The 21064-nt window shown below is 44.2% G+C and overlaps 1 protein-coding gene across 5 annotated transcripts in view; it reads left to right on the forward strand.

The window, feature by feature from the left end:
• LOC144504309 (kinesin-like protein KIF13B) overlaps positions 1-21064 on the forward strand; it is a 165205-nt gene that overhangs the window by 92673 nt on the left and 51468 nt on the right. For all 5 annotated transcript variants that reach the window (XM_078229452.1, XM_078229449.1, XM_078229450.1 and 2 more), the window contains 8 exons: positions 1098-1209; positions 3664-3876; positions 8690-8800; positions 12676-12810; positions 14835-14965; positions 15840-15926; positions 18963-19153; positions 20792-20999. In XM_078229452.1, coding sequence (XP_078085578.1) covers positions 1098-1209; positions 3664-3876; positions 8690-8800; positions 12676-12810; positions 14835-14965; positions 15840-15926; positions 18963-19153; positions 20792-20999 — 1188 coding nt within the window. The remainder of the gene's footprint in view (positions 1-1097; positions 1210-3663; positions 3877-8689; positions 8801-12675; positions 12811-14834; positions 14966-15839; positions 15927-18962; positions 19154-20791; positions 21000-21064) is intronic.

The following is a 21064-nucleotide window of genomic DNA, read 5'->3' on the forward strand; positions in this document are numbered from 1 at the left end:
CAGAGGACGCTGAAAGTCTGCAAAGGGATATAGATAATCTAAGTGAGTGGGCGAGGGTCTGGCAGATGGAGTACAATGTTGGTAAATGTGAGGTCATCCATTTTGGTAGGAATAACAGCAAAATGGACTATTGTTTAAATGGTAAAAAATTGCAGCATGCTGCTGTGCAGAGGGACCTGGGTGTCCTTGTGCAGGAATCACAAAGAGTTGGTTTGCAGGTGCAGCAGGTAATTAAGAAGGCAAATGGAATTTTGTCCTTCATTGCTAGAGGGATGGAGTTTAAAAACAGCGAGATTATGTTGCAGCTGTATAAGGTGCTGGTGAGGCCACACCTGGAGTACTGTGTACAGTTTTGGTCTCCTTACTTGAGAAAGGATACACTGGCACTGGAGGGGGTGCAGAGGAAATTCACTAGGTTGATTGTGGAGTTGAGAGGGTTGGTTTATGAGGGAGAGACTGTGTAGACTGGGGCTAAACTCATCGGAATTCAGAAGAATGAGGGGAGATCTTATAGAAACATATAAGATTATGAAGGGAATAGATAAGATAGAAGCAGGGAGTTGTTTCCACTAGCGGGTGAAACTAGAATTAGGGGGCATAGCCTCAAAATAAGGGGGAGCAGATTTAGGACTGAGTTGAGGAGGAACTTCTTCACACAAAGGGTTGTGAATCTGTGGAATTCCCTGCCCAGTGAAGCAGTTGAGGCTACCTCATTGAATGTTTTTAAGGCAAGGATAGATAAATTTTTGAACAGTAAAGGAATTAAGGATTATGGTGAGCGGGCGGGTAAGTGGAACTGAGTCCACAAAAAGATCAGCCATGATCTTATTGAATGGCGGAGCAGGCTCGAGGGGCCTGATGGCCTCCTCCTGCTCCTAGTTCTTATGAAGGGCAAGTAGGGATGGATAATAAATGCGAACATTAGCTGAATACTGTCACATTTCATGAATGAATAGAAAAACAAAAATTCCCCCTAGAGTTAAAACATTTTATTTCATGCTCGTTGGGCATATTGAATTTATCTTCAAGGACAGGTGAACACAAACATTTTCTTGCTAATGTAATATTTCTTTATGCTAACTTTTTTCCACCTCCAGATCCTTGACGACTCTTGGCCTGGTAATCTCTGCTTTGGCAGATCAGGCTGCTGGTAAAAACAAGAACAAGTTTGTTCCCTACAGGGATTCTGTACTGACCTGGCTACTCAAGGTAAACTAACAGTTTGCACCTGGTTTACTGTTTTTCAAAATAGTGGTCTGATGCATGTTTGCTCTTGTAATTCTTGATGTATTAATAGTTTGAAAGCAGAGTCAATTGTGTGAGGGGTGGGGAAGATGATGGGAGGAGAGGGAGCTTGGTGATGGAAAGAAGAGAAAAAGAGCCATCCCACCAACTGACTTAAGTGCTGAGGGGTTTTATAGCAAGCTGAAATAAAAACAGAAAATGCTGGATAAACTCAGCAGATCTGGCAGCATCTGTGGCGAGAGAAACAAAGTTAATGTTTCAAGCACATACGACCCTTCTATTAAACTGTCTATTTGATTTTCTTTTTACTCCATCCTTAAAGTTATAAAGCCAGTGCTCAGAGTGGACCAGGCAAACCCAAATCTATTCCTACCTTGCTCCAAAAATCAAATTCAAAGTCCAATTGAATCCAATTCAAGGCCCCCACAAGAGAGACAAACAAGCTGACAAGATAAGGCATCACATCCCATTCTGGGCTTGATCTGACCCTTGATCTTAGCCAAAAGATCAGAAAACGCTTGATGGTTCATGTTCTCATAATGAATGGCATGAGAAAAAGAAGAGCATTTTTCTTTTAACAGAGAGGCAATGTAGAAACTAAGTGCAGTCGCAAGAATTGAATGGAAGCTTATTTATAGTCAACTTTGCCTCGGGGTAAACTTTAAATGTGGGCTGTTGTCATGTGTACAGATCTGGTTCAGTAAATAATGTGGTAATCTAGGGTTCTTTGGTTTAATTGTACCACATCCAGTAATCTCTCTTTTTGATTCTTGGCCTGTGCTTAATCAACTGGTTTCAGCAAATGAGCTTCCCATTCCTCAACACTATCCAATGGTGTGTGCTGTGAAGTAGACATTTGTTGATCATAGATAGGATCGTGCTCAGCCCTGCTATCCCCACATTAAATAGACTGCCCACGGTCACTTTCCAGAGTCTCATTTGGTCAGTGGCTACTTGGATGTGGTGCTAGCACCAAGGTACCGTATCACAGCCACTGACCTTTGAAGAAAAGTGAAAAGAAGGTGGCAGTGAAGCTTAGACATTGAATGGGCGGCACGGTAGCACAGTGGTTAGCACTGCTGCTTCACAGCTCCAGGGACCTGGGTTCGATTCCCAGCTTGGGTCACTGTCTGTGTGGAGTTTGCACATTCTCCTCGTGTCTGCGTGGGTTTCCTCCGGGTGCTCCGGTTTCCTCCCACAGTCCAAAGATGTGCGGTTTAGGTTGATTGGCCATGCTCAATTGCCCCTTAGTGTCCTGAGGTGCATAGGTTAGAGGGATTAGCGGGTAAATGTGTAGGGATATGGGGGTGGGGCCTGGGTGGAATTGTGGTCGGTGCAGACTCGATGGGCCAGATGGCCTCTTTCTGCACTGTAGGGTTTCTATGATTCTATGATTCTAGACTTTTGATTTAATGAGAGCTGTATATCTATTCAACTATTTGCGTTTTCATCGTGTTAGCTACTGTACTGTGTCTCCTTCAAGCAAAGGAAGTAGCTTGGCTCACCCTTCCTGATTCCTACCAAACATGTACTCTGTTGGAGTTTACACTCTGAAACACAGGCTGATCTGTTTCAGCTGTAGATTAGCTCATTCTTTCTGTTTTGGGTAATGTGTGCTAGTTAAGTTGCTTGTTGATGGAGGGGGGAGGAGAGGAAAAAGGATGATTGGGAGGGGAAGAGAGGAGCTACACTTTATTCTTCTGAGTAACTAATTGCATATTATCAAAGCAGGTTGATTTATCTGTCTTAATAGAAGAGGACCACCTGAACCCCCTCCCGCCCCCCCCACTGTGGCTCAGTGGATTGTGTCCTCCCTCTGAGCTCAGGGTTCAAGGCCCGCTCAGGGTTCAAGGCCCACTCCAGGTCCTGTCCACAGAAGGAATGTTCATGATGTGGCTCAACCTCACACCATGTTAGCTATTAAGACATGATAGACATTATGTTTTCTAACCATTAAATGGAGAGATGCAACTTTGCAATGTTTTAAAATATCCAAATCATGTACATAAACAAAGGAAGTGACAGTTTTTAATCATAGAATCTGCAGCGCAGAAAGAGGCCACTTGGTCCATCGAGCCCGCACCGACAACAATCCCACCCAGGTTCCAGCCCCGCAACCCCATATATATTTGCCCTCTTAATCCCCTGACACTAAGGGGCAATTTAGCATGGCTAATCAACCTAACCCGCACATCTTTGGACTGTGGGAGGAAACTGGAGCACCTGGAGGAAACCCACGCAGACACGGGGAGAATGTGCAAACTCCACACAGACAGTGACCCGAGGCCAGAATTGAACCCGGATCCCTGGCGCTGTGAGGGAGCAGTGCTAACCACTGTGCCACCATGCGTTACACAGATTTGGGGAGATAATTCAGATATATAGTCTAATTCATTGTTTCTTTTTCCAAAAATGCAGGATAGTCTTGGTGGAAATAGCAAAACAGCGATGATCGCAACAGTCAGCCCTGCAGCAGACAATTACGATGAAACGCTGTCAACGCTGAGGTATGCAGACAGAGCCAAAAGCATAATTAATCATGCTGTGGTGAATGAGGATCCCAACGCCCGAATCATCCGGGAACTCCGTGAGGAAGTAGATAAACTTCGGGAGCAGCTCTCCAGAGCAGAGGTATGATGTGGTGGAAGTCTCTGACTTTAAACAGAGCAGTGGTCCAGTCCATGAGGAATAGGTTGGTAGGATGCGCAACTAATCTGCGAAAGAGGGTCTGGAAATAATTAAGTAAATGTTAGGCACAATTTTAAATGCTTGCTGGCATTAACTATGAACTATTGAACCAATGGATCAGATCTAAGCTCTGCAGTCCTGCCATGTCCAGTTGCGAATGGCAGTGGACAACTAAGCAACTAATAGAGAAGGAGTCTTCGCAAATATTCCCATTCTCAGTGAAGGCGGAGAGCCCGGCACTGCAGTGCAAAAGAAACAGCTGAAGCTCCTCAGCCATCTTCATTCAGAAGTGTTGAGTGGATAATTCATCTTGGCATCCGCCTGCGGTCCCCAGAATCACAAGTGTCACTCTTCAGTAAATTGTAAATAAACTGAACTGGACCAGAAGAGCAATTCCGAGGCTCGGAATTCTGTGACGAGTTACTAATATCCTGATTCCCGCGCCTATCCACCCCACCGATAGTGCACAACTCGAGGTATGATGGAATGCTCTCCACTCAATGACTGAGTACAACTCCAACAAAACTCAAGTAGCTCAACACCACCCAAGACAAAGCAGCCCGCTTGCTCAGGGCCCCATCCACCATTTCCAGCATTCACTCCCTCTGCCTCCGATGCACAGTGGCAGCACTGTGCACCATCTACAAAAATGCGCTGTAGTAACTCAACAAAGCTACTTTGACACCACCTTCAAAACCCATGACCGCTACCATCTAGAAGGACAAGTTCCCCTCCAAGCCACGCACCATCCTGACTTGGAACTTTATTGCCATTCCTTCACTGTCTCCGAACTCCCTTCCCAACAGCACTGTGCGTGTACCTACAACGCATGGACTGCAGCAGTTCGAGAAGGCGGTTCACCACTATCTTCTCAAGGGCAATTAAGATAGGCAGAAAATACTGGCCGAGCCAGTGATGCCCATGTACAATGAATGAATACATAAAGAAGGAGGATGTTAAAATTCCAAATCTAGAGGCTGTTGTCTGATCTCGTATGTCTGAATTACTAAATCCACTGAGAGCTATTGTACTCGGATGGGAAGGTCCTACGTCCAAACCCTGATCAATATTGATTTTAAAAAGCTGTTTTCAACTGAGGTTGAGAGGGAGACACTGAAAGTTAAAATAGGGAATGGAAAGTGCAGAGCCACACTGACCCCTGCTGGAGAATGTACTTTTGTTCATTTCTGATGGAAACATGGAAACTGGGAGCACAGAAGGGCGCCATCCAATCTGTCATGCCCGTCCGTGATGGCTCAGTTGTGCTTAGTCCCACATTTTGTGCATAACCCTGTAAGTTCCTCACCAAGTACCTGTCCAACTGTCCCTCCTATCAGAACCTCTCATCTTGTTAGCCTCACATCATGGAGCAACAGCCCTAAGTTCTCCAACCTTTCCTGAACAAACCCCGGTTACAGCCTTGTAAACCACCCTTTTAGGGTCTTTACATATTTCTTGAAGTATAGTGCCCAAAATTGTCTTTGGTGTTCCAGTTGAGGCCTAACCAGTGAATTGTTGGTCTGGATTTTGCTGTAGTAATGAGGGTGAAACAGTCAGCATTCGCCATTATTACTCATCTGGAACTGACAACAACTTGTGGAGTCCAGATATGCACAGAATAACATGGATTGTGGTCTGTGTTCTTTCTTAAGGTGAACTGTCAAAGTTGCCGCAGATTGCCATCTCCCTTTCTATCATGAATTGGCAAGAACCTTCGCTCTAATGCTGTTGGTCTCATGGTAAAAACCCTTGAGAAATTTACTTCTTGTTGAATGAGGTGCAACAGGGTTTTTAATGACAACTTTATAATTACTGTTGAATTTTCTTAAAGTTTTAAAGTTTTATTTATTAGTGTCACAAGTAGGCTTACATTAACACTGCAATGAAGTTACTGTGAAAATCCCCTAGTCGCCACACTCTGGCGCCTGTTCGGGTACACTGAGGGAGAATTTAGCATGGCCAATGCACCCTAACCAGCACGTCTTTTGGACTATGGAAGGAAACCGGAGCACCCGGAGGAAACCCACGCAGACACTGGGAGAACGTGCAAACTCTGCACAGACAGTGACCCAAGCCGGGAATCACACTTGGTTCCATGATACTGTGAAGCACCGTGCCACTCTTACTGCTTCTGAAAAATTAATTTTAGACTTGTTCATTTCACTGATTTAAAAATTCTTTGTTTAAAATTCTGTTCTTTAGTTCTATCTTGATACAGCCATACATTTATTTTGTGATCAGAAAATTGCAATTAATAGTGACCAATTTTAAGTGCTTTCCAACTTTGAATGCTTCAGTTAGTTGCCGACCTGGTTCATGAACATCACTGCTGCTGCATGCCATGCCATGCCATCCTCCTGATTTGGAGCCGGATTTAAACTGCCATTGGGAAGGGAATTTCCCACCATGTAGATTGCTAGTTCTTTGTGGGCCTCTTTCTTACAGATCAACAGTGAGTGTCCTTGTTTTGCCACTGACCATAAGATCCAAGCTGTAAAGCTCTATCTGATACAGGATTTAGTCTCTGCTATGATCAAACATTTGCTGAGTGATAACTCGAACAATGCAAAGTTCCTTTTCTTTGTCAATGTGTGCTAAAGACTGACTGACTGTCCCATAAGATGTAAAGAATAGACGTCTGAGAGAGATTACAAAGCCATTAAACTAGTTAAAAAGGATTCCGGTGATGATTTGAAGACTTGCTAACATTTCTTTCATAATTTGTGATACCATCTGAATTTAGGATTATATTACATAGTAGAGACCTGTACTTGTGATGTGTACTGTTACTGCAGTAAGAAGTTTAACAACACCAGGTTAAAGTCCAACAGGTTTATTTGGTAGCAAAAGCCACACAAGCTTTCGAGGCTCTAAGCCCCTTCTTCAGGTGAGTGGGAATTCTGTTCACAAACAGAACTTATAAAGACACAGACTCAATTTACATGAATAATGGTTGGAATGCGAATACTTACAACTAATCCAGTCTTTAAGAAACAAAACAATGGGAGTGGAGAGAGCATCAAGACAGGCTAAAAAGATGTGTATTGTCTCCAGACAAGACAGCCAGTGAAACTCTGCAGGTCCACGCAACTGTGGGAGTTACAAATAGTGTGACATAAACCCAATATCCTGGTTGAGGCCGTCCTTGTGTGTGCGGAACTTGGCTATCAGTTTCTGCTCAGCGACTCTGCGCTGTCGTGTGTCGCGAAGGCCGCCTTGGAGAACGCTTACCCGAATATCAGAGGCCGAATGCCCGTGACCGCTGAAGTGCTCCCCAACAGGAAGAGAACAGTCTTGCCTGGTGATTGTCGAGCGGTGTTCATTCATCCGTTGATACAGGATTTATACAGAGATGAATGAACACCGCTCGACAATCACCAGGCAAGACTGTTCTCTTCCTGTTGGGGAGCACTTCAGCGGTCACGGGCATTTATACAGAGATGAATGAACACCGCTCGACAATCACCAGGCAAGACTGTTCTCTTCCTGTTGGGGAGCACTTCAGCGGTCACGGGCATTCGGCCTCTGATATTCGGGTAAGCATTCTCCAAGGCGGCCTTCGCGACACACGACAGCGCAGAGTCGCTGAGCAGAAACTGATAGCCAAGTTCCGCACACACAAGGACGGCCTCAACCGGGATATTGGGTTTATGTCACACTATTTGTAACTCCCACAGTTGCGTGGACCTGCAGAGTTTCACTGGCTGTCTTGTCTGGAGATAATACACATCTTTTTAGCCTGTCTTGATGCTCTCTCCACTCCCATTGTTTTGTTTCTTAAAGACTGGATTAGTTGTAAGTATTCGCATTCCAACCATTATTCATGTAAATTGAGTCTGTGTCTTTATAAGTTCTGTTTGTGAACAGAATTCCCACTCACCTGAAGAAGGGGCTCAGAGCCTCGAAAGCTTGTGTGGCTTTTGCTACCAAATAAACCTGTTGGACTTTAACCTGGTGTTGTTAAACTTCTTACTGTGTTTACCCCAGTCCAACGCCGGCATCTCCACATCATGACTACTGTTACTGCCACAGGGTTATTTGTAGTTTCATGAGCTGGTGGCAGTGATTTGTGCACTGTTCTTGGGCGATGCTGGCACTGTATTAGGTTAATGTGAACATAAAAATTATCATTTTTCAATGAACATCCAGTTAATCTGCTTAACTGCTGGGCCAGCATCTGTTGTACATATTTTCAACCCTCTTTAGTCAACACCTATTTAAAAGGTTTGTTGTTCACCTTCATCCCCATTCTCGGTTCACTGTATCCCAAATGCCAGGCAAGGCTGTTTTCTGTCAGGGGGGTGAAAATTGGAAGAGTTGTTTGAGGTTATGTGAAGGGTGAAGTGTGCAGTGGAATTTGGGGGAGAAAGTGTATAAGCTGTAAAAGACTGAGCTTCTTTACAGAAACATAAAATGGTTACAGCACAGAAGGAGGTCACTCGGCCATCATGTTTGTGTCGGCTCTCTGCAAGAGCAATTTTGCTTGTTGCACTCCCCCCTTTCCCCATAGCCCTGCCCTGCACTGTTTTTTTTTCCTGAGTACCTACGGAATTCCTTTTTGAAAGCCGTGACTGTATCTGCCTCCACAGCACCCAGCCAGCACATTCCAGATCCTAACCACTCAATGCCTAAACTGGTTTTCCCCATGATTATGTACTTACTTCAATTAGTTTTATTGTTAAGTGCCTATATAGAATCGTTTGTCTGGACTTAATCATGTTTACTTAGAAATATTTGATTGGATTTCCCATACCAGGCAATGAAAGCCCCAGAGCTGAAGGATCGTTTGGAAGAGTCTGAAAAGTTAATTCAGGAAATGACTGTTACATGGGAAGACAAGCTTAGGAAAACGGAAGCCATCGCACAGGTATGTTGTGCAGTATGATCTTTAGTGAACAATAGAAGTCAGAAGGTGAATCTTACGGGGGACCAGGTGATATTGAGTATCTGCAGTTGGCAGGTGGAGTGGTAAATTCCCTCAGTTGATTAATTCCTGGACAAGAATTGTGATGAAAATCTAGTTTTCTGAATGAGAATATACTGGTTTGAAGTATTTGTGGGGTTGCTCATTGGGGAACACACTGGGTCAGTTAGTTAGCATTCTAACACACTGTATGCTGAGATACAAATTGTCTACAATATATATGGCGAGTTCTGCTACTTGGTCATTGAGATCAAATGGAAACTTCCTCACAGGAAGTTAAGAAAAAATGCCAGGGCGAGCACTGTCACTGAACATCTTCCTATACCTCCAAGCACGGTTCCATAGCAATGTTAGCTGAGGTTTCAGAATAGGCTGTCCACACTTTATGGTCATTATTACTGTGACAAGCTTTCAATTTCAGAATTGAATTAATTAATTGAATTTAAATCCCACTAGCTGCCATGATGGGATTTCCCTAGGATAGTAACCTGGATCGTTTGATTACTGGTCCAATGCCACTGTTACCATCTCCCTTTTTTTATGGGGAGTGGGGTAAAGGCTCTTAAATTTATATGCGGTCATTTGGAAATAAAGCAGACTATTGGTAATATAAAGCAGAGCAGTCATCACCTGAAACAATCATCAAACCCCTACAGTGCAGGAAGAGGCCATTCGGCCCATCGAGTCTGCACCGACAACAATCCCACATAGGCCCAATCCCTGTAACCCCACCTATTTACCCTGCCAGTCCCACTGACACTAAGGGGCAATTTAGCATGGCTAATCAACCTAACCCACACATCTTTGGACTGTGGGAGGAAACCAGAGCACCCGGAGCAAACCCACGCAGACACGGGGAAACGTGAAACTCTGCACAGTCACCCAAGCCTGGAATTGAACCCGGGTCCCTGGAGCTGTGAGGCAGCAGTGCTAACCACTGTGCCGTGGGAGAGAAAGGAAGATGCTGACTTCAGGAACTACAGCTTCAGAAATTTAAAAAATCTTAGCGACATGAAACCATTGTGTGCTGATGCTGCAAAATGGTTTGTGCCGTACAATGGAAATGAAGATGTGTGATTTAATTGAGATGCATTTGCATTTAGATCTTTTGTTCTCCCGATCTTCCCCATTTCTCACCACCCCCCCCCCCCCCCCCCCCCCCAATCACCCCATGGCAAGATGCCAACTCGATGACTGAACTGTTTGAAATGGCAAGTGTCTTGAAATAGGAAAAAGGGCAACAGGTATTGAAAGAGACGCGGTAACGGTTCACCCCCAATATGGAAAAGTCTGATCAATTGCTAGTTTTAGTCTGAGGGCTGTTTGGTGGATAGGAATAATGTAGAAGAATGGGTGAGTGCTTCTTCCCAATTTCTCATGGTGGACAGCCAGTAATTCTGATAAAATGCAATGTGTTGCCCCAACAACCTCAACAACTTTCTTTATGATTTTCCTTACGACTCCTAATAAACTTGAAGCAAGGGGTAATTTTATTTTATCTTTCTCCCTTGTGCACATTGAAGGACCCTTTATTAGTCATTATATTTGTCCATAGTGCAATAATTGAAGGTGTGGTTTTTACATTTGTTTGAATACTTTGTATTCAATGCTCTGACCAATGAAACCAAGCACGCTGGATGCCGTCTCCATCACTCTGTCCACCTGTGACTCCACTTTCAAGGAGCTATGAACTTGTACCCCTAGGTCTCTTTGTTCTGTAACTCTCCCCAACGCCCAACCATTAACTGAGTAAGTCCTGCCCTGGTTCAATCTACCAAAATGCATCACCTTGCATTTATCTAAATTAAACTCCATCTGTCATTCGTCAGTCCACTGGCCCAATTGATCAAGTCCTGTTGCAATCCGAGATAACTTTCTTCACTGTCCACTACGCCACCAATCTTGGTGTCATCTGCAAACTTACTAACTGTGCCTCCTATATTCTCATCCAAATCATTAATATAAATGACAAATAACAGTGGACCCAGCACCGATTCCTGAGGCATACCGCTGGTCACAGGTCTCCAGTTTGAAAAACAACCCTCTACATCCACCCTCTGACTTCTGTCAAGAAGCCAATTTTGTATCCATTTAGCTACCTCACCCTGGATCCCGTGAGATTTAACCTTATGCAACAACCTACCATGCGGTACCTTGTCAAAGGCCTTGCTAAAGTCCATGTAGACAACATCAACTGCACTGCCCTCATCTACCTTCTTGGTTACCCCTTCAAAAAACTCAATCAAATTTGTGAGACATGATTTTCCACTCTCAAAACCATGCTGACTGTCCCTAATCAGTCTTTGCGTCTCTAAATGTCTGTAGATCCTGTCTCCCAAAATACCTTCCAACAACTTACCCACCACAGATGTGAGGCTCACTGGCCTGTCGTTCCCAAGCTTTTCCCTGTAGCCCTTTTTAAACAAAGGCATAACATTTGCCACCCTCCAATCTTCAGGCACCTCACTTGTGACTATCGATGATTCAAATATCTCTGCTAGGGGACCCGCAATTTCCTCCCTAACCTCCCACAATGTCCTGGGATACACTTCATCAGGTCCCGGGGATTTATCTACCTTGATGTGCTTTAAGACTTCTAGCACTTCCTTCTCTATAATATGTGCACTCCTCAAGGCATCACTATTTATTTCCCAAGTTCCCTAACATCCATGCTTTTCTCAACAGTAAATACTGATGAGAAATATTCCTTTAGGATCTCACCCATTTGTTGTGATCCGCACATAGGTGACCTTGTTGATCCTTAAGAGGCCCTACTCCCTTGTTACTCTTTTGGTCTTTATGTATTTGTAGAAGCTCTTTGGATTCTCCTTTACCTTATCTGCCAAAACAATCTGCTGTCCCCGTTTTGCCTTCCTGATTTCTCTCTCAACTCTACTCCTAAACCTTCAAGGGATTCACTTGATCCCAGCTCCCTCTGCATGTCATGTGCCTCAATATCTCGAGTCATCTCGCGTTCCCTACTTCTACCAGCCTTGCCCTTAACTCTAAGAGGAATGTGCTTAACCTGAATACTGATTAACACACTTTTGAAAGCCTGCCATTTACCAGACGTCCCATTGCCTTCCCACAGACTCCCTCAATTAACCCCCCCCCCCCGTCAAACTAGTTTAAACCCTAGTTTATAATCACATGAAGCTGAATTGTTATGTTAAATATCACTTTTGCATTTTCTAATCTGTTTAATTTGCTCTTGACTATCTGATATTGTTTAATTGCCCAGATCAACAATTTTATCTATGTGCTTATTTCCATGTTGTTTTAAGATCAGATGCTACAGAGTTCCTCCTTGTTTGTATTAGTATTGACTTTGTCACACACAGTTTGACTATCCTTTGGATCTGTTTATCAGATTGTTTTGTGTCTCTGCAATTAATTTTGTCACTAATCTTGAATATAACTCCCAAGCTTGTGATTGCTTACAAAACAGTAAGTAATCTGATCAAAGTAATCACTCTTCATGATGTCTGGATTGCTTGATTTAATTACTGATTTGAAATTGTGAACAATTATCTGTTGTTCTTTCTAGTACAGAACCAGCAATGTTCTGAAAAGTTAAAGCTCAAGTATGTGGATAATGGAAATGTAACAAAATTAGCTGATGTTTAAACTGGGCCTGTGACTAAAGCAGATCAGGGGTGCATTTACTTCAGAATAACAATGACTTCAGCTTCCATGGTCAACTTCCCTCCTCTTCTTTCTCAGCTGTTTATTATTAAAGCCATACTGTGGCGAATGTGGGTGCTTTGGTATCCTCCACGGAATATTTTAAAATGGATTTTTATCAATTGTGTTTACAGGAGCGTCAGAAGCAATTGGAAAGGCTTGGCATTTCTCTCCAGTCCTCTGGAATCAAAGTTGGAGATGACAAGTGTTTCTTGGTGAATCTGAATGCAGATCCAGCCTTAAATGAGCTGCTTGTTTACTATTTAAAGGTAATGTTGTTGCTTATGGGTAATATTGTAATTTCAATACAACATTGAACAGTCTGCCCTGGGCCCTGTTTATACAGAGCTCTTACTGCTACCACATGCTGCTTTTGCACAACTGACAAAAAGCAACTGTGTTGCATTGTTTTTGTGATTTTTCAACATTCCGTTTATTTCTTATTCTTAAAGATCACTGGCAGGTCTCTGCTACCTTGCTAAGTCCAACAGGTTTATTTGGTAGCAAATACCATAAGCTTTCGGAGCTTGCTGCTCCTTCGTCAGATGGAGTGGTCTCTGTTCTCCAACAGTGCACAGACACACTGTGCACTGTTGGAGAACAGATATCCACTCCATCTGACGAAGGAGCAGCAAGCTCCAAAAGCTTATGGTATTTGCTACCAAATAAACCTGTTGGACTTTAACCTGGTGTTGTGAGACTTCTTACTGTGCTTACCCCAGTCCAACGCCGGCATCTCCACATCATGACCTTGCTAAGTGCCAGACTTCCATTGGATATGGACAGGTTATTTGACTGAGGGCCTTAGAACCGAGCTTCTTCCTAATCTCTTCTGTCCATGCATGCAACCAAATATTGTGTGGAGTTAGGTCACTGATCAGCCATAATCTCAGAAATAATGATCTATCGAAGTGGAATGATCTGGCAAAATATCCCTGTGAATCTCTGACTTTCTACACTCGTCTTTAAGCTTCCTACACCTCGAGGAACAATTGTGCCGTCCCAATGCCAGACAAGTGGGTGAAACAGAGCAGGCCCGATGAAATGTGAGCAGGAGACTGCAGGAACAGAAAACCTCACACATTCATATATTTTCTTGCCAGCTTCTTCCCTGTTACCATCAGACTTTTGAATGATCCTATCACACATTAAGTTGATCTTTCTCTTCACCCTATCATCTTCTCCCCTATGTACTCATAGATAGAGTCATTGAGGTTTACAGCATGGAAACAGGCCCTTCAACCCAATTTGTCCATGCGCTTTTTAAAAAATCCCCTAAGCTAGTCCCAGTTACCCGCATTTGGCCCATATACCACTATATCCATCTTACCCATGTAACTATCTAAATGCTTTTTAAAAGACAAAATTGTACCCGCCTCTACTACTACCTCTGGCAGCTTGTTCCAGACACTCACCACCCTCTGTGTGAAAAAATTGCCCCTCTGGACCCTTTTGTATCTCTCCCCTCTCACCTTAAACCTATTCCCTCTAGTTTTAGACTCCTACCTTTGGGAAAAGATATTGACTATCTAGCTGATCTATGCCCCTCATTATTTTATAGACCTCTGTAAGATCACCCCTCAGCCTTCTACACTCCAAAGAAAAAAGTCTGTGTCTATCCAGCCTCTCCTTATAACTCAAACCATCAAGTCCCGGTAGCATCCTAGTACATTCTTTCTGCACTGTTTCTAGTTTAATAATATCCTTTCTATAATAGGGTGACCAGAACTCTATGAATGGTATATTTTGTCTGTAACAGCTCACAAGAAACAATATTTTCACTGTATCCCAATACATGTGACAATAATAAATCAAATCAATTCTTCATTTTTTTGTGCATTCCTCCTAATTTGTGTGTAGTGGTTTGTTTTTCTGAGGAAAGCTGCACTGTTGCCTCAGCAGTATACCACTGGGGATATACATGGTCACGTAAAGCAAATTGAAAATAGGTGGTGGTGCTGGAACATCTTTATAGAATCTTACTGCACAGGCAGCCATTCATCTCATCATCCCTGTATGGTCTGTTTGAAAGATATCCAATTAGTGCCACTCCCCTGCTCTTTCTGCATAGCTCTTGGGCAATATTCTTGTCATAGGTATTTATTCAATAGAAAGTTATGACCAAGTCTGCTTCCACTACCCTTTCGGGCAGTACATTCCATATTATCATAATTTAAAGATTGGCAATTCATGAGCTACTGCTGGGATCTAAGACAAGTATTTTGGTTGTTGAAGAACTGATTTGTAGTGTGGGAGAGGGAATGTGATCTTTCATGTTTTTCTCATCTGACAGAATCACACGCTAGTCGGTTCTGATGATTCCCAGGATATCCAACTGTGTGGCATGGGAATACTTCCAGAACACTGTTTCATTGATATCTCTCCAGAGAGACTAGTAATTCTCACACCAAAGCAAAACTCCAGGTGAGATTCTTCCAGTCAAACTCAGGTGATTTATTAAAAATAAAATTGATCCATCATTGTTCCCAAGCTGAAAGGGTGGGCAGGACCTATGCACCCGGATTAAGGAAATTGTTGCTTTTAAGCCCAATGGTAAACAGTGAGTCATTATTGCAAATTGTGTGAGGCTTTACCATCCTGCTGAGGAATCATCAGGTCCCTCCCAGATTGTAAATCTTAACTCTGGCTTCTTGAGCATCCTTGATTTTAATAACTCTACCATTGGTGGCTGTGCCTTCAGTTGTTCAGGTCTTAAGCTCTGGAATTCCCACCCTCAATCTCTCCACCTTTCTACCTTGCTTTTCTTCTTTAAGGTATTCCTTAAACCCTTGGACCAAGCTTTTGGTCTTCTGCCCTAATATCTCATTATGTGGCTCAGTATCATAGTTTATATGGGCAGCACGTTGGTGAGCACTGATGCCTCACAGCTCCTGGGACCCGAGTTTGATTCCCAGCTTGGGTCACAGTCTGTGCGGAGTCTGCAGGTTCTCCCCGTGCCTGCTTGGGTTTCTTCCGGGTGCTCTGGTTTCCTCCCACGTCTGAAAGACGTGCTGGTTAGGTGCATTGGCCATGCTAACTTCTCCCTCAGTGTACCCGAACAGGTGCCAGAGTGTGCCAACTAGGGGATTTTCACAGTAACTTCATTGCCATGTTAACGCAAGTCTACTTGTGACACTAATAAATAAACTTTAAAATTTAAAGTTTAAGTTTTAAAGTACCGTGTGACATTTGAGTACGTGAAAGGCACCATATCAATGCGAGTTGTTGTAGTTCAAATGAATTCATTTTTGTCCACTGAACCAGCGTTTTCACTACCTTTGGTTGTAATCCCTCCCAGGACATTTGTGAATGGCTCCCTCTTGACTAACCATGTGCAGCTTCACCACGGCGATCGAATCCTTTGGGGAAACAACCATTTCTTCAGGTAAGTTTGAGTGATTAGAAAATTAAAACTCTAAGTATTTTCTCCGTTCTGATATCGTTTACACTTTTAAATGTGGGCACAGTAAGAAGTCTCACAACATCAAGTGATTCACCTGATGAAGGAGCAGCGCTCCGAAAGTTCGTGCTACCAAATAAACCTGTTGGACTTTAACCTGGTGTTGTGAGACTTCTTACTGTGCCCACCCCAGGCCATCGTCGGCATCTCCACATCATAGCTACAACTTTTAAATGAGAACTGGGTCACAATAATTGTGCTGTGCCGTGCTGCAACCCAAGGAACTTCAATGAGTGAGTTAGAATTTATGAGTCCGTTCTTATGGTACAAGTAATGAAATCAAATATATTTTGGGGGCCTGGGGATTGTCATATTAATTATTTCTGTATTGATGCAAAAGATAGTGGCAACGTAAGTAGTCTCATAACACCAATGATGCAGAACACCAATGATGCAGACAATGTGAGTGGAGAGAGGGTTAAGCACAGGTTAACGAGATGTGTATTGTCTCCAGCCAGGACAGTTAGTGAGATTTTGCAAGCCCAGGCAAGTCTTGGGGGTTGCAGATAGTGTGACATGAACCCAAGATCCCGGTTGAGGCCATCCTCATGTGTGCGGAATTTGGCTATCAGTTTCTGCTCACCGATTCTGCGTTGTCATGTCGTGAAGGCTGCCTTGGAGAACGCTTACCCGAGGATCAGAGGCTGAATGCCCTTGACTGTGGGGCGGCACGGTAGCACAGTGGTTAGCACTGCTGCTTCACAGCTCCAGGGTCCCGGGTTCGATTCCCGGCTCGGGTCACTGTCTGTGTGGAGTTTGCACATTCTCCTCATGTCTGCGTGGGTTTGCTCCGGTTTCCTCCCACAGTCCAAAGATGTGCGGGTTAGGTTGATTGGCCAGGTTAAAAATTGCCCCTTAGAGTCCTGGGATGTGTAGGTTAGAGGGATTAGCGGGTAAAAATATGTGGGGGTAGGGCCTGGGTGGGATTGTGGTCGGTGCAGACTCGATGGGCCGAATGGCCTCCTTCTGCACTGTAGGGTTTATATGATTATATATGACTGCTGAAGTGTTCCCCGACAGGAAGGGAACACTCCTGCCTGGTGATTGTTGAGTGGTGTCCATTCATTTGTCGTAGCGTCTGCAGGGTCTCGCCAATGTACCGTGCCTCGGGACATCCTTTCCTGCAGTACATCAGGTAGACAATGTTGGCCGAGTCACAAGAGCATGTTCCATGTATCTGGTGGATGGTGTTCTCACGTGAAATGATGGCATCCGTGTCGATGATCCGGCAGAGCTTGCTGTGGCAGGGTTGTGTGGTATCGTGGTCACTGTTCTCCCGAAGGCTGGGTAGTTTGCTGCGGACAATGGTCTGTTTGAGGTTGCGCGGTTGTTTGAAGGCAAGTAGTGGACGTGTGGGGATGACCTTGGCGAGATGCTCGTCTTCATCGATGACATGTTGAAGGCTCCGGAGAAGATGTTATAGCTTCTCCGCTCTGGGCAAGTACTGGACGACGAAGGGTACTCTGTCTGCCGTGTTCCATGTTTGTCTTCTGAGGAGGTCTGTGCGGTTTTTCACTACGGCGCGTCGGTATTGTCGATCGATGAGTTGAGTGCCATATCCTGTTCTTACGAGGGTGTCTTTCAGCGTCTGTAGGTATCTATTGCGATCCTCCTCATCTGAGCAGACCCTGTGTATACAGAAAGGTTTGTCTGTAGGGGATGGCTTCTTTAACGTGTTTAGGGTGGAAGTTGGAGAAGTGGAACATCATAAGGTTATCTATGGGCTTGTGGTACAGTGAAGTGGTGAGGTGATCAGTCTTGATGGAGATGCGTGTGTCCAAGAATGCAACTGATTCTGGTGAATCTGATAGTGGGATGGAATTTGTTGATGGCATCATGTAGTTGTTTCAGTGATTGTTCGCAAAGAGTCCAAAGGAAGAAAATGTCATCAATGTGTCTAGTGTATAGTGTCGGTTGAAGGTCCTGTGCGGTGAAGAAGTCTTGTTCGAACCTGTGCATGAAGATGTTGGCATATTGAGGTGTGAATTTGGTCTCCATGGCTGTTCCACGTGTCTGGATGAAGAACTGGTTGTTGAAGGTGAAGACATTGTGGCCCAGGATGAAGCGAATGAGTTGTAGAATTGCGTCGGGAGATTGGCAGTTGTCATCGTTGAGTACTGAGGCAGTTGCAGTAATGCCGTCGTTGTGGGGGATGCTGGTGTAGAGTGCCGAGACATCCATTGTGACGAGGAGTGTTCCTGGTTCAACTGCTCCAAGGCGGCCTTCATGACACAGACAACGCAGAACCGCTGAGCAGAGACTGATAGCCAAGTTCCGCACACGAGGACGGCCTCAACCGGGATCTTGGGTTCATTGTCACACTATCTGTAACCCCCCCCACAGCTTGCCTGGTCTTGCAAAATCTCACTAACTGTCCTGGCTGGAGACAATTTACACCTCTTTAACCTGTGCTTACCCCTCTCTCCACTCACATTGTCTGCACCTGTAAAGACTTGATTACCTGTTAAGACTCGCATTCCAACCATTATCTTGTAATTCAGTTTGTGTCTATATATGCTCTGTTTGTGAACCCAACTCTTCACTCACCTGATGAAGGGGCAACGTTCTGAAAGTTCGTGCTACCAAATAAACCTGCTGGACTTTAACCTGGTGTTGTCAGACTACTTACTGTGCCTACCCCAGTCCAACGCCGGCAACTCCACATCAAAGATAATGGGTAAGGGTGTTCACTGCGTATTCCAAATCCTGTGAAACCTGTTTGACTGCATTCTCCAGGATTCAGACTTGGGAGGGGCTGGGATTTACCCAGAGATAGCATGTCCTGAATTACAAATGAGGAGGAGGAGTTTCGACTGTAGTTTCTGGATTTATTTGCGATGGCAGAAGTTGTAAGATAGGCAACAGCTGCCAGTCCAACATATTTGGAGTACAAATTTCCAAACGCCTTTTCTAATTCCACTCCACGTGAAGCAACTTTGAAATTTTTATTTTCCTCAACAGAATTAATTTGCCAAAAACCAAACAGAAAACAGTGCAGGAGGAGGACAGACAGGAGAGTCCCATGAAGCAAAGTTCCAGCAGTGAGCAACTGGATGGAGATGGAGACAGTGCCAGTGAGGGTTCCAGTGAAAGCAATTACAGCTATGAGTTTGCACAGATGGAGGTCACTATGAAGGCTCTTGGAAACAATGGTAAGAAGGAGCAGTTATTTGATGATCTGATTGTACCCTTTGCCTTGAAGTATCAATTTAGCTCTGATAACATTACTTTAAGAATGAAAGATTTGCATTTTCTAGCATCTTTCACAACCTCAGAACATCCTTTGTCCATCACATTTCTAAGTTGTGGGCTGCAATAACCGCTTATCCAATGCAGCTCAAATTTGGGAGGGTCCTGAAGGCTAATGTCGAATAGATTGCAGCAGCGGGTGGCTCAGTGGTTAGCACTGCTGCCTCACAGCATCAGGGCCTGGGTTCGATTCCCGGCTTGGGTCACTGTTTGTGTGGAGTTTACACATTCTCCCCATGTCTGCGTGGGTTTTCCTCTGGGTGCTCCAGTTTCCTCCCACAGTCCAAAGATGTGCAGGTTAGGTGGATTGGCCATGCTAAATTGATCCTTCGTGTCAGGGGGACTAGCTAGGGTAAATGCGTGGGGTTATGGGGAAAGGGCCTGGGTAGAATTGTGGTCGGTGCAGACTTGATGGGCCAAATGGCCGCCTCCTGCACTGTAGGATTCTATAATGTTCTAGTTAAGATGCAGCTTGGACTGAGGAAATGTTAGAGATGTTTTGGAACATCTGAATTTGGTGAGTGTTCAATTCCTTGACTTACTTAGGTTTTATGGGGAGGAAGATGAGTTTTTAACATTGAAGAAACTGAGTTTCATGAGGAATTTCTTCAGCCAGAGAGTGGTGAATCTGAGGAACTCTTTACCGCAGAAGGCTGTGGAGGCCAGGTCTTTGACTGTCTTTAAGACAGGGATAGGTAGGTTCTTGATTAATAACGGGGTCAGGGGTTATGGGAAAAAGGCAGGAGAATGGGGATGAGAAAAGTATCAGCCATGATTGAATGGCGGAGCAGACTCGATGGGCCGAGTGGCCTAATTCTGCTCCTATGTCTTATGAATGAAAAGATGTGGAAATAAGGCCATAAATGTCGAAATGTAGGAACTTTAACTGTGTATCTGGAGTGAATTGAGATTGAAATTGTTGGATCATCTGCAAATATATGATCCAGTAATATCATAGGCACAGAAATAAAAGCAAGTACAATCCAACTAACATGATAAGCTGGGATTTCTTTTTGCCACAGTTGAGTTATCTCCCAAGAGAAGAATATTGGTGTTAACAGACAATTCAGAGCTTTTTCCCTGAAAAAATTCTGGCAGGCAACATGCAAGGCAGGTAATTGGAGTATTGGGATTAGAAGATGTATAAAGGCCTGAGGGTAAAGCATCACAGTGTTAGGAATGCTCAGCAGATCTGGCAGCATCTGAGAGAGAAACAGAGTTGACGTTTCAGTTAGATGGTCAAGTTCTAATGCAAGGTCATTGATTTGAAACTTTAACACTCGGATATTGCCAGACCTGCGGAGCATTTCCAGCACCCAGAATATTTTGCTTTTGTAAGGATGAGGTGGTTGCTTGGTTAGACTCGGAAAGAAATTATCTTTGAAGAATTAAAGGAAATGAGTTTCATATCCAACACTTCTGCCGCACACCTTGTACGAAATGTATTCCTTACCTACTCCTAAAAGGAATTGGAGCAACGCAAGCCAGAGACAGCAGGACTTTGTGCATTGTAATGATACTATGATTTATCGTATTGTTAGATGCAATGCAGTCAGTGCTGCAGAGGTTGGAACGCCAACATGAGGAGGAGAAGCGCTCTGCGCTTGAACAGCAGCGCCTGATGTACGAACGAGAACTGGAGCAGTTACGTAGACGTTTGTCCCCGGAGAAACATTACCGCAGTATGGAGCGCCTCTCATTTGGCTCCCCCAGCACTCAACAGCGGCTTCGTCAGTGGACAGAGGAGAGGTGAGTCATTGACATGTTCTGTATGTTTCATTATAGAAGAATTCTGGGGGCGGTGGGGGTTCAGG

This window comes from Mustelus asterias, chromosome 15, assembly GCF_964213995.1.
Source record: "Mustelus asterias chromosome 15, sMusAst1.hap1.1, whole genome shotgun sequence".
NCBI classification, from domain to species: Eukaryota; Metazoa; Chordata; class Chondrichthyes; order Carcharhiniformes; family Triakidae; genus Mustelus; species Mustelus asterias.